The sequence below is a fragment of the Austrofundulus limnaeus genome, unplaced genomic scaffold (assembly GCF_001266775.1).
Source record: "Austrofundulus limnaeus strain Quisiro unplaced genomic scaffold, Austrofundulus_limnaeus-1.0 Scaffold2, whole genome shotgun sequence".
NCBI classification, from domain to species: Eukaryota; Metazoa; Chordata; class Actinopteri; order Cyprinodontiformes; family Rivulidae; genus Austrofundulus; species Austrofundulus limnaeus.
Genome location: NW_013952404.1, coordinates 5930178 through 5944301, shown reverse-complemented (window position 1 = coordinate 5944301; position 14124 = coordinate 5930178). Strand labels below are relative to the sequence as shown.

The following is a 14124-nucleotide window of genomic DNA, read 5'->3' as shown; positions in this document are numbered from 1 at the left end:
TAAGTTTCATTGCACTTTAGAAAAAAGCAAAACAAAACAAAACAAAAAACGAGGAACCTACAGCATATAGTTTGGTACGTTACTAATGACTGAATAAAAACGGGGGGGAAAAGGTTTATATAAAATTGTGTGCAAAAAAAAACCAAATTAATTCATGTTTGAGCACAGATTTACATTAAAAGCWGACCTGGTGGGAGTTAACTGAGCACATRCTGAAAGAAAATGCCGTGTGAACTCATCCAGTCGCTTGGCCAGATGTTATCTGTGTGTAGGGGTGCACTGATACAGTTGTCTTTGAAATAAGTTTCAAGCAGACATTAATAAGCGCTGCAGAGTAAATCACACCCTTCCAAGGCCTCGGCTCTTGGATGAGCTCAGCAAGGTTCTCGCTCTTGGAAAATAAATGCACGATTCTTCTTCTTCTCAGGCATTTTTATGCAGCAGTGGAAAGAATGTCAGCTTGATATTTGGAGAGAAGAAAGAAATACGTTCATCTTTTTGGTTTGGGTTTTTTCCTCTGAACTCCAGCCAGCGCTGAGGTTGCTCTGCCCCCTCCTTCTCCACTTCACCACCTGCAACACATTTCAACCTCATAAATGACCCATCTCCCAGCACCAGATTGTGTTTTTATAGGCTGTTATTGAAAGTTGACCTGCTATGGCCAGCGTCGCCGAAACGTCTCCTCATGTGATTACGCTTTGATGTTTATGATTAACTGCCCTGTCACGCCAGCTTTTGGAAATTGAGTATTTAATGTTCTATACGAAATAACTTGTAGCTTGAACTCTAATGAAACACTGCCTGTGCCTTTCTCTCATCACATCACATTTTCTTCGGTGTGTTTTTTTTGTTTTGTTTTGTTTCTCATGTCCAGCCAAATCAGATCGCGATGGATGCTAACATCTTGGTGTCTCGCTACATCAACAACCCGCTACTCATWGATGGTCAGATGAAGGTTATGTTTTTAAAGACATTTTCCACAAATKAACAGAATAATCATTATGACTGGCCTTCTTTTTGTTTTGCTCACAGAGTTCAAGTTTGATGTGCGTTTGTACGTGTTGGTGACATCATACGACCCACTCCTCATCTATGTTTATGAGGAGGGACTTGCTAGGTAAGTGTATAGGTTTTAGAACGATTGATATCACAGTTATCAAGTCAGTGATCACTTATTCTTAAGAGGGCAAAAAACCATTTTAACAACAGTGACAGCATATAGAGACAAACAACCATTCACATTATCTCTTTCCTCAAATCTGCTTTAATAGGCCTCCACTCCTTGTAATGCTGTACTTTATAAAGCAGGTAAAGATGGGTTGATGCCGGTACTGTTTGTTTTAGATTTAAGGCAGAAAAGCAGCTAAGTTAAAAAAAAAAAACATTCACAAGTAGTTCTTTTGTACAGAATCAACAGAGTCTTGCTGTTTTAAGCATCTCCGTTCAGTGTTTCGTCAGCTTAGATCTTTTGCACTCTTCATTGGCCGACCGTCCAGGTTTTCCTACATCAAATAAATCATGTTCCTCTTGGAAAAAAAAAGTCTTTCCAAAAATAAGCAACGAGACCTCTTCACTCTGGAGACAGATGGATTAAGTTTTGATTCTGTTTATTGTGAAATGGGTGTACACTCTTTAGAGCGACACAGTGATCCCCCCCCCCCCCCCCACCCCATGTTTTGAGTTTCACCTTTTTGAAACGTGGACATCTGTTCAGTGGCAGGCTCTGTGGTATAAAAACACAATATTTGTCTGTAAGTTTGGAACCAGTATGAGATAAACAAGCGGTGGATTTCTGTCTGAATAAACTACAGCGATCAATGWTATTTCTTGAGCATAAAAACGTTATACGTGTGATCAGACGTCTCTTCATGATATGTAGACGTCAGGGATATATCAAACATACTGCAACCCAGCTGTTCTGCAAAAGACCACACAAAGTGTAATTTGAATTAGAACCATGGTTTTGGAAGACAAAGTCAAGATTTTTTTCTTAACTTTTCATCTGTTTATGATTTTAATGTGGATGACATTTTTTGGACTTTGTGTGCATACACAGGCAGGAGTCTATTATATGTATTCATAGTTTACTTATAATACATGTTTTGTACACTGAAGCACACATTTTTCCTGTTTCATTCCTTTATAAGATTGTACTCTAATTATTATGTAAAAAAAAAATTATGAAGTGCATCAAATGTACTTGAAAGATACAGATTTCCCTAAATCTSTTTACAGCTACAGTAGTTTTTAGACATTATTCATAGAGATGATTAAATTTAGTATAATCTAATTAGTCTAAATATTAAATAAACTATGAAAGTGCAAGGACAGTATCAGCTGATTTTGAGAGACAATCTTGTTTATTTAGTTTATTATATACTTTAATGTACTTGACATATAGTTTTTATTGCTGCAGGTGTTATTGTAGGTTGTAACTAATCATCTGGTTCTGCTCACACTTTGTTTTGCATTTTAAATTCTCTCTGCTTCCACAAGAGGGCAGCCCAAACTTTCCGTGCTCACCACTGTGTAAAATGTGTGGCACTGGTGCTTCTAAAACAAAGCTCCCTATTGTTTCAGCAGTAGGATGTGCTAATCTGAAGTTACTGATTTTTGTCATTGTTCAGAGGTCATTTCTCAAGAGGGTTTTATGTAATTGTGCTGCATTTTTTCCGCATCTTTGTGCTCAGAGCAACAACAATTTGCTAAAGTGAGAACAGGCTAACATGAGACTCAGGTAGGCCAGGAGGAGAGGGGAGATGGTTTATGGAATAGCTGGCTCCTGGCCTTGCTCTGATAGAAATATGTTCTCATGCTGGAAAACGGTGTGCCACTGCCCTCTTCTCCATTGGCTTGGTTATCAACTGAGAGCTGTAAATCATAGCCAAATTCTGAATCCTGCTTTTATCTGCTGACATTCCTTTAGCGGTGTTGATATTCAGGTACATGGTGTGTGCCAAGGAATTCTCATTACTGCACATGTGGCATCCACTCCTCTCAAACACCACCCGAGGCGATTCTCTTCTCCAAAGTGCCCTTATTATCCAGCGAAGTGTCAGCCGCATGAATGTGGAGGTGAACTAATGTTTTTTTCCCTTTGTCTTTTAAAAAATAAACACTACTTGTTCGCAGATTTGCAACAGTCAAGTATGATCGAGCGTCAACAAACATCAAGAACACGTTCATGCATCTCACCAACTACAGTTTGAACAAAAAGAGCAGTGATTATGTCAGGTAAGCTGCTTGCTGTCTACGCTGAACAGGTCGCTGTTAGGGGAAGGCCCCCTGACTCATCCCTTCGCCCCAGCTCTGGTCTTTGAAGTCCTTTTCTCTCTTTTCAGCTGCGATGACCCTGAAGTGGAGGATTATGGGAACAAATGGAGTATGAGTGCAGTGCTGAGGTATTTGAAGCAGGAGGGAAAGGACACCACATGTGAGTCGGGCCGTTTTTTTTTTTTGTTTTTGTTTTTGTTTTTTTAATGTAGTGTCCAAGACCGCCACGGAGTGCGATCAAATCATAATAAAGCTTTCAGAGAGTAAATATTAGGATGATTTTTAGTTCGTTTCTTTTCCATTTCGTCTGTTCCAGTGCTGATGAGACAAATTGAGGACCTCATYGTCAAAGCTGTGCTCAGTGCGGAGCTTCAGATAGCCACTGCCTGCAAGATGTTTGTTCCTCATAAGACGAATTGCTTTGGTAAAAACTACATTTTCTTTTAAAGAATGTTTTTAAATGGTATATTAGTTGYTAGAAATTAAGAGCCACAATCCCTTTCAAAGTACCTGACAAAATTTTCTAGTTCTTGCACACATTATCACACCCCTCAAGTTTCTTTTCAGTTTCAGATTCATTGTTTCGCAGTTTCCTTCGGCGCTTTTGTTCCCTCAGCCACGCTGAGGTGGTAGACGGTCCTGTCTTCATGTAGAGCCTTCCTGCCTGTTGCTGCCCTCCAAGTGGCRGCCGGCTTGTGCAGGGCCTGTTGACTGAAGCAGGAATTCGCTTCCTCTTTTCTGTTGCCATTCAAGCTTTGCCTGATTTAGGCCGACTATTTTCTTGGCTAGTCTTGCTCAGCAGCAGGCTCGTGTGAATTTCATTTTGGAGCCATTACCCGTGTTAGTGTTGGCACTAATTGTCTGCGCTCCTTTCTCTGAGCCTGGCGGCCTTTCTGAAATGTTGGGGTTTGAAAGCGAGGATTTTGGCCCAGCTTCCCTCAGCACCACTGTCTCTTTTTCACTCTTTCCCCCCCTCTCTCTTATGTTTCTGTTTGTTTATAATTCTCCCTCTCCTGCTCACACTTGCTTTCACCTCTCAGATGCCAGAAAAATAAAGGCTTCCCGAGACATAATAGCTCTCTGATGGGTGGTTGTTTGGGCTGTATTAGGCAGCGGCACGGGCTCAAACTCCAACATTCGCCTGCATGAAGATGCAATCTGCACCCTTAGTATCACTGCTACCATTTGAAAACTAACATTAAATTAGGCAGCGAGTGTTGATCCTGCAGGTATTTGCAGTAAAATGTAGCTTATCAAACCTCATCAAACCTGTCTTTCATTCATATCTGAAACATGAGAACAAATAACCCGATGACTTTAATGTTTTCAAAAACCCCTCAGGATGTATCATGTTTCTACACAAATATGGCCAGAAATTATATGAAGATAAACCAGATCAACACATACACACACAAGTTTGTTCTTGAACCCCTTGGGGATCGTGCATTGACTTCCATTCATTTTTTTAGCCTTTATAGCCTTACCCTCACCATTTATTTGAGAAAAAGGGGCAGATATAATAAGCTTTTATCTTCTTGTGCTACCTTTCATTTAATTTATGATTTGTGTTTTTGTTGTATGTTGAATTTATGTTGTTTTTTTTTTTAAAGAAATGAATAAACTAACCTAACCTAACCTAACCCTGACCTTTTACCCTAAAATTAACCTCACAGGTACCTATCTGACCCTAAAACTAACCCAACCCCACACCTGTAATTTGCATTTGGATCTGTGGGGGCACTTCGGTCCCCACAAAGCTGCTTTTTTGGGAAAATTTTCCCCACATTGTAGGAAAAACCCGTCCACACACGCACACACAAACCCCCACTAAAATGCTGCTAATGTCATACCAAGTAAAATCACTAATGTTAGACAAATAAAAAAGTATTATTGGGAATTAAATTGATAGCATGAGCTTTATGTTTAGAAACTAAGTTGGAATAAAACAACTGCATGAGGCCCCTTATATTCAGGCCGACCTCATCAAATCAAATTGGCCGACAAAAATATCCTTTTAGTTTCTAAGTCAAAGTCAGCTTTATTGTTATATCTACATATTGTAGAGTACATAGGCAGGATTAAAAATACTCTCAAATTGAAAGAACACAGACATCTAATGTTAAGTTACATTTATACTGTTTTATTACTTTAGGATGTAAAACTGATGTCATGTATAGTTTTTGCAAAAATAAAATAAATAACTATCTGCTGCACCTTAGATTAAGACACATACTAAACTTTGGTCTGCTGTGAACAAACCCATCATTTTCCTTCAACACTATCAGTTTACCATTGAATCTAGTGTGATTTTGTTGTCTTTGCCTCAAGCAGATTAATTATGGCTTTCGTGGTGTGTCTAAGGTTTCCTCAAGACAGACATTGACGGTTCCAGAGGACCACCCTCATCTTCTTTTTGTTGATCCGTCTCTCCTCGCGTGGTCATGTTGCACGCAAAGTGCCTCCCTGCGTCTGAGTATATATGTACAGAATGAACACAGAGGCATGCTGGAACCCGTGAGCTTCACAAGCATACAGGCCTGTCTCAGTTTCTGGAAGTTTAGGATTGAATGTCCCATCTGTCAGGTACTTCTTCCTTAAGTAAGAGCTCTCCAAACCACCTGGAACTTACGTACAGTTTGTTCTCTTCTTTACTCGCACTTATCCCTAGCTCGCCCTCTCTACACACACTCATCTACTGGGCCTCAGCAGCTGCCTGTAATGGTAAACAGGCATCAGAATGCATGACAGCTAAACAAAGGTGCATGCGTGTTAACTGAGCCGATAAAAACAGGCATTGTTTAGAGTTTCTAGTCTATAGCTTATCTGGAAAGGAGCCATACAGGACCATAAAGCACATAATAATCTTAATTTACTGCAAATTGTTCCCTGTCTATAAAAGGCTTTAATACAATGTTTATTGTTTTCAAATAGTATTTTTTCCTCCCCCTTTACACAAAAAGCACAGTGCATTTTAATGGGCACACCTTACAATATCTTTTTATAGCTTAGTTTGTAATGTCTCAAGAGGGAAGAAATAAAAAATGATTTTTTTGTTGTTGTTTTGTTTTAGATTGTAAGAGAAGGGCATATGAGTGTGTAGTTTTGTGTGCATGCCACCCATGCTGCTCCTTACCGCTGCCGTGTGATTAATGGACAGGCATTTTGGCTGAGAGATGCTGATTACAAGATGTTTTGACTAAGATCTGATTAGCCAAGCCAAAGGCCTATTTTATTACACACAAACCATTCCACTTACTAGTCCAATGTTTCAGTGAACGTCCCTCATTTAGTGCTAAGTGTGGTTGGATCTCCTCTCTGCGAGTTACTCTGGGTGTTTCGCATTTGTCAGATACTCCCACATGTTGCCGCAGTGCGATGTTTGTGTCCCCGTGAGGACAGTTTAGCTGCTGTGTAACTGAGTCTTCTTATAAGTGATTAATAGTTTGGGTCTCGCTATCACAACAAGACTGCGGAGCGCAAACTGGGACTTTAATTTGTTGTCCTCGGAGTGTTTTTACAACTGGTGGCTCCAAGCTGCTCTGCTGCGCCTCTGACAGCAGCAGTGAAACAGTTTAGCAGGCGTGATTTATCTCAGAATGACGTGAAAGTAATTCAATTGTCCAAGCATGAAGAAAACACATGAAAGATGCTGCTGTTATTGTGGGCCACCAGGCTGCGTGGCCAGGGTGGGGAGATCATTGTTTTTGGGCGTGCGTCTATTGTGGTAAACTTTCCAGCGGCGCCCCTCCTTTTAATAAAAGAAAAAGCTCTTCATCCTTTTTTTTWATTTTTCTGTCACAGTTTTTTTTTTCCTCTCCGTCCCTATTTAATGAGTGTTATGTGGATGTTAAGCGCCTCATGTCTCCTTGTCTGTGATTCTTGTTGTGGGCCGTCTGTGGGCACATTTAAAGCTGCTGCCCCAGCAGCGGTCGAGCCACAAAACAAAACGTCTGACATAAAGCAGCTCGGCAGGCTCGTGGGGCATCAGCGGCGTCTGCTTCTAATTGGGGGAAAATTTGTGGCACATGGAGTCTGTATGTCGGAGGCTGGCGAGGTGGTGCAACACCTCCCTGTTGTTGTGGTGCCACTGACGAGGCAGAGCAGGCTCAAATCTAATTATCCCCCTACTCTGTTTTCCAAGACTAATAGATAATGTTTTATAGCACACACACACAAATCTCTGCCTTTCTTTCTTGGTTTAAACATGCACATGTTTCAAAACATGCATAGAATAGCAGAAGCTATCAAGTGGAAAATCAAGTCCAAGTGTTTTGCTGAGGCAAGCACATTCAATTCAAATTCAATTCAAAAATACTTTATTGATCGCAGAGGGAAATTAGGTAATCAGGGGTCCAGTTCATCTTGTGAAATTAAAGATGGTAGTGAAAGCTTCTGTTTCAGCTCCTGGCCCACAGATTGAGTCGTACAGAAACACACATGAAATAGAGAAATCCAATAATTTGTCCTTAAGTACATATGTCGACTCAGTTTTCCACTGACATAAAGGAATTTCCATGTTGTACCAAACATTAAAGCCTGTAAAATGAGTTTTCATAAATGTTCTGTGTTAAACATGGTAAATTAACAGATTTATATTAGTTCCTTGTAAAATTTAATCCTGCCAACACTTAATAGATGTTTGCAAATTGCTACTACATCTGTTTAGCAGCTGTACAAAAAGTTTGATACTGACTTACGGTGATCAAGCTTTCTGAAGAAGTTGTTACCAAATAAAGCTTAGCAAATGTGATAAGTAATAGGCATATAATTTATGTGTTAGAATCAAACAGTTTATGTAAAAATCAACAAGAGTTTCTTATAATAATGGCTCACATTGTTAAAACAGTTTTTTTAATTCTTCTATTACACCCCCAACAAATCATTTCTTTCCACTGTAGGTTAAAAAGCACCAAATGGGAGGTTTTGAAATGATGTTCAGAAATATTAGATTTAAAAAGGAATGTTAATGTTATATTTAGCATGTTTAACATGTAAAAACCAGTAGTCATAAGTTGATAAAAGCACATACTATAGGATAATGGTTGTTAGTCTTGTTTATTTAACAATGTTGGTATACTTCAACCAATGATAGTTGGGCTCATAGGTCTGCTGTGATTTAATTGGCCTGAAGCCAAAAAATTAGGGAACAACTGCACAGAATGGAAAACTGTCTTTAAAGTGCCTGTGACATCAGTTTTTTAATAAAAAATATGAATATATTTTTGGAAAGAAAACATTGATAACACAATGTAAAACAGATTTCAGGCCGCTGAGATGAACAGTCGTTGAGATAGTCACATGTGAAGAAACAGGAAGTGATGTCAAAGGGGGATGTCTGAATGTAAACAGAGTGTTGCTAAAATGGCTAACAACACAGACTGTAGTGAAAAATCTGATGTTTCTTTAGAATATTGTAATCACTATCATATAGGGATATGAGAGAGTCATAGTTCAAACAATTTTGTTTAAATAAACAAAAATCAGGGAGTTTTCTTTAAAGAGTTCCCCTTTTGATGTCACTTCCTGTTTCACTTTAGCTGAGCCAAATTCAWAAGAAATATGCCAATTATGTGACATAACGGTCAAATCATGTGTATTTGCCAAGTTTCTTAAATGTAAATATTTGACTTTTTGTATTTCATCGATATGCATGTCACAGGCACTTTAAGGCTGCTATAATTGCTTCATAGTTTACTCTTAAAGAAATACTATCTGTTCTTATATGTCTTATTCATTAAAATTTCTGTTAATAAATCAAGTTAAATTCCTATGCATGCTCCATAAGACCAAGTCTTTTCTTTATAATATTCAGATCCAATCTGTGTGGCGATGATTTGTTAGTTTTACATCACATTCTAGWTGAAGTTATGTCACCATAATGACCGGTTAAAGCAGAACCGCTAAGTTTTATCAGTGAGATGTGAAGTGGCATATCAGGCCTTTGTCCGGTGTCATGCTGGGTTTTGTATTCTTAACATTGGCATTGACCTGAGATGCTTGAACAAACAGAACTGGTTATTGCAGCTTTGAAACCTACAACCCCCCCAACCCATTCTCAACACAGTCTGTGCTTTTGAAGTGCCATTAGAAGGATTTTTTTCCCCTCCTGTTTTTTTGGCTGGGCTTTACCCGATCCCTTTAAAAGACTGTGGTTTTGCTGCGTGCTGCTGCTGGGGCTGGTGGCTTATTGGGTGACACTCCCCAGAGCAATGTGAGGCCTTTCATATGGCACGGAGACCGGCTGCTGCACTGAGCCATACATCAGTCAGTGAAACGAGAGAGAAAAGAGAGATGGATTGGACAGTTTTTTTGAAGACTGGGAACTTCCTGACCACTTTGTGAAAGGCTTTTATTGTGTCACTCAGTGCTTAGCTGTTACTGAAGTGAAATACTGTATATACAGTTCACTGCCTGAGGCTCACCAGGTTTCGCCCTTTGGGACACATCTTCACATTTTGAGCTTTGCACCTCCAGATTTATAGTTCCAGTTGGGGATGAATTGAGCTCATGTTGGGGTTAAAGTTTCTTCTTGTGGCTATTAGGATTTTTTTCTTCTTGGTAATAAAAGTGACTGTATGATGACTTTTTAACCTCGAGCAATGGGAAAATCCAGAAATGTAAAGTAACAAAGTACCTTTTACTTTGCTACTAAATCATAACTTTTACTTTTACTTTAATTTCGTTACATTCACAACACGAAAATTATACTTTTACTTCTTTGTTTTAAAATTTAGCACCTTGTTACCATCTACAAATTTAAATATGACTAGAACTCATCATGAAATGAATAAGTTGTTTATGCAGTCTTAAAAAAAGTATTGAATTATTTAACCAAATTACTGTGTGTCAGCTGGTTCCGCTAAACCAAGTTGAGTTGAGTCATTTTCTGTTGATTTGATTTGATTTGATTTATTTATTTAACAGGAAAAGATTATTAAAAATCAAGCCTGACTCAGCATAATTGCTGTTTTACAACAGGTTCCTGTTCTGCAGCACATAAAACACTCAGAATTACAGCATCACTATCACATCATCATACACCATAGACACAAAGACAAACAAGCATACCAAATTTAAAAAAGGCAGCATTTGCAAAATAGGACGTCTAGATATGAGCACAACAAAAATTGTCCAGTAGATAGCAGACAAGATGCTTCTTAAAGGGCTGTAGTTTTGAAATGGACTTTATGTTTTGAGGAATGTCATTCCATGMTTTAGTATAAACATAGAAGAAAGACCTCTGGCCGTAACAGTTTTTAAAAGTTGGTAATATCAATTGTCCTTTTGTAACAGATCTAGTTGAATGACCACTTCCAGAATTTGATTTGGGCAGCAATGCACAGAGAGTTCCATAATTGGCACCTTGGAAGATCTGAAAATATAAATTAATACCACTATACAAAACATAATTCTGAAAAGTCAAGGCATCAGACAATGAAAGAACTGTACAGTGATGAGTCCAACCACGAAGTTTTTTATGAGTTTTGTAGGCCCTGTTGTAGAGCCTAACTATGGGTTCTAAGATTTCATTTGTTGTAAGAGACCAAACAGGTAAACAGTACGACATGGTTGAGAGTGCAATGGCATGAAGATAGATATTTGAAACAGAAGATGTCAGATTGGATCTAATTTTTGAATAAACGTATAATTTTTGTTTCAACTAAGTGATTAAGACTTGTACATGATCACGATAAGTCAAATGAGAATCCAAAGTAATTCCAAGATATTTGTAGGTAGTGACAATATCAAGGGGTTTGTTTAAAAAAGTGAGTTGATTTGTTATATTGAAATGTCTCCTGGGTGAGGAAAAATACATGCACACAGTTTTTTTTAACATTAATTGACAAAAGATTATCTTGAAGCCAACCATGAAATGTCTGAAGATCTGCTTGTAACTGACTATTAATAGATTCAATATTGAAATCAGACAAAAAAAAAGAACAATATCATCAGCATACATTAAAATATTTGAATACTTCAATATTTTTGGAAGGTCATTTATGTATATTAGGAAAAGCAATGGGCCCAGTATGCTACCCTGCGGAACTCCCACGGAACAGGGCAGAGACCCGGACACAGAGCTTCCATGTTTCACAACCTGACACCTATCAGTCAAATAAGAGGAAAACATTTGTATTGCAGATGATGAAAGTTGAAAAGAAATCAACTTTTGTAAGAGAGTATAATGATCAACTGTGTCAAACGCTTTACAAAAATCAATATACTGTATACAGCACCAGTTACTTGACCTTTGTTCAAAGCAGCACGTATTTGTTCAGTGAATAAAATTAATGCAGACATGGTTGACCTTGACATGCGGAAACCAAGTTGGCTATTGCTTAGCATATTATTATCTTCTAGATGCTGAAGTAGTTGATTAAATAATGTTTTTTCAAGTAACTTAGAAAAATAGGAAGAACAGAAATTGGCCGATAGTTTGAAACTTCTGTTGGATCACCAGATTTAAAAATGGGAGTAATCTGAGCAAACTTCCGGGCATCAGGGAAAATAGACTGCACAATACATAAATTAAGCAAATGATGAAACAATGGTAAAGTGTTGGCATGCATTTTCAAGAAATCCATATTTATCTTATATTTGTCAAATGCATGTGAGCCATTTAGAGATTGGAGTGTATTCAAAACATCACTCTGTGAAATTTCAGAAAATGAAAATTGCTTTGAAGTGYCAGGATATTTAAATAACTTTAAACTATTAGCTTGTCCCGGTAATGATGTCCTTACTGAAGAAATAAAATATTCATTAAATAAGTTAGCAATTTTTTCATGATCAGAAACAAGAAGTCCATTTACTGAGATTTGTGAATTGTTATTAAATGTTTTATTGTTACTTTCACCTGTCACTGACTTAATCGTTTCCCATAATATTTTTGGGTTCTTACTGGCTGAAATAATTTGATTTTTAAATATTGTTGTTTGGCTTTGCGTAATTCAGCAACACATTTAATTCAGTAACTGTTTAAACGAGGCCGATTTTCAGAAGTTTTTGATATTCTATAAGTTTTCATTGAAGAAGCTTTCAACTTAGGAGATGTATTATAGAGGCATTCAACCATGGAGTTTTATTTTTCCGGACTGGAACTTTACAAGTTGAAATGTATTTGTCCTGTATTGTCTCCAACTTATCATAAAAATTTGACAAAATGTGATTTGGATTTGACAGAGAAATACCCTCATTCCAGTTAGTATTCTCAATCTCAGCATGAAACATGGGTAACTTTGATTTTGGAATCCTTTTGAATGAAATTATGCACATGACCTGTAGGTTTCTTAAGGTTTTTTCTAATGACATAAATAAGTGAATGATCCGAGATTGAAGTATTTATAACTCCAGATATGCCATATATGGAGGATCGATTTGTGAAAATAAGATCCAAAATTGAATTGCATGTCTTGCCAAATCTTGTTGGTACTTTAATTAACTGTTGAAGCCCTAAGTTTATAGACATTGCTTTCAGGCCTTTGGAAGTTTTATCAGCCCAATTCATATTGATATCACCAAGAATCACAAACTCTTTTGATTTTATGCCTTTTATAATGTAAGTGAGCTGCGCTAAATATTTAGTTGAATTAACACTTGGAGGTTTATATGTAACAACAACCGTTACTGAAAGGTGATTTGTAAGCTTGATTTCTAATTGCAGAGATTCAGACTCAGTTGACAATTCTATAATAGAATGTGGGTATTTCTTGTGAACATAAATTGCAACACCACCTCCAAGCCTATCAGTACGGTCTCTATGATACAATGAATAATTTTCAACTGAAAGAAACAAATTTGGTATAGCAGGAGTCAGCCATGATTCTGATATAGCCATAACATGTGCTTGTGTCTGAGTAAGTATTACTTTGAATTCATCCAGTTTAGGTACAAGACTTCTCATATTTAAATGACAGATTTTAAAGCCTCCAATTTTACCTAGTTGATTTAGCGTTTGTTATGGTATTTCACTTTTACTTAGGTATTTTTTTTCAAGTACCATACTTTTTATACCTCTGCGAAAATCAATGACAGAGTACACAAAGCCACATTTTATTTTTAATCTGTTTTGCATAAGCAAATTAAATGTAGTTTAGTTATGTGATCAAGCCAGCTGCTTTTGACAATATCATTCTTCACACTGATCTTAGACGTTTATTGTTTTAAAATCTGGTCTGTGTTTTTTCTGGTTTGTGTCTCTACTTTGAAAATCTTTTGATTTTTTTTGTTTGTCCCTCTGTAGAGCTGTATGGTTTTGATGTGCTCATTGACTCCAACCTCAAACCCTGGTTGTTAGAGGTGAACCTTTCTCCCTCCCTGTCTTGGTGAGTGACTCAAACATTTGATTGTTTTATTTGCTGCTTTGAGAGAATTTCTTTCCAATTGCCCTCCCTTTGAAGGACAATTGCTTAATTTGTGAAACACAAACACTGGAAAAACTAAACTCCTGTGAAAGCGTTTAGTCATGTGAACATCATCCTATGGCAGCTGGTTTGCTTTGCTCTAACATAAGCATATATGATGGAAATGTTTATGTTTGTTACTGTGTCTCAATCTGAGAAAACGTCTTTTTTTTTCAGCGATGCACCCTTAGATCTGAAGATAAAGGCAAGCATGATTGCAGACATGTTTTCACTTGTGGGTGAGTTTCACTGTGGGTGAGTTCATGTTGAAACAATAAATGATTGTTTGATTTTATGGTTTTCCACAAATGATTTTACTTTACTGATTTCTGTTTTTTATATATTAAATGAAAAAAGCACATCAAAAAAGAAAGCTTCTATAATCTGCCATCCATCCATCCATCCATCCATCCATCCATCCATCCATCCATCCATCCATCCATCCATC

The 14124-nt window shown here is 37.5% G+C and overlaps 1 protein-coding gene across 1 annotated transcript in view; it reads left to right on the top strand.

The window, feature by feature from the left end:
- ttll5 (tubulin tyrosine ligase-like family, member 5) overlaps positions 1-14124 on the top strand; it is a gene marked incomplete in the record, with an annotated part of 70671 nt that overhangs the window by 12145 nt on the left and 44402 nt on the right. Inside the window, 7 exon segments of the mRNA XM_014012599.1 lie at positions 875-944; positions 1033-1117; positions 3133-3234; positions 3342-3433; positions 3590-3697; positions 13517-13598; positions 13854-13915. Of these exon segments, the coding sequence (XP_013868053.1) occupies positions 875-944; positions 1033-1117; positions 3133-3234; positions 3342-3433; positions 3590-3697; positions 13517-13598; positions 13854-13915 (601 nt within the window).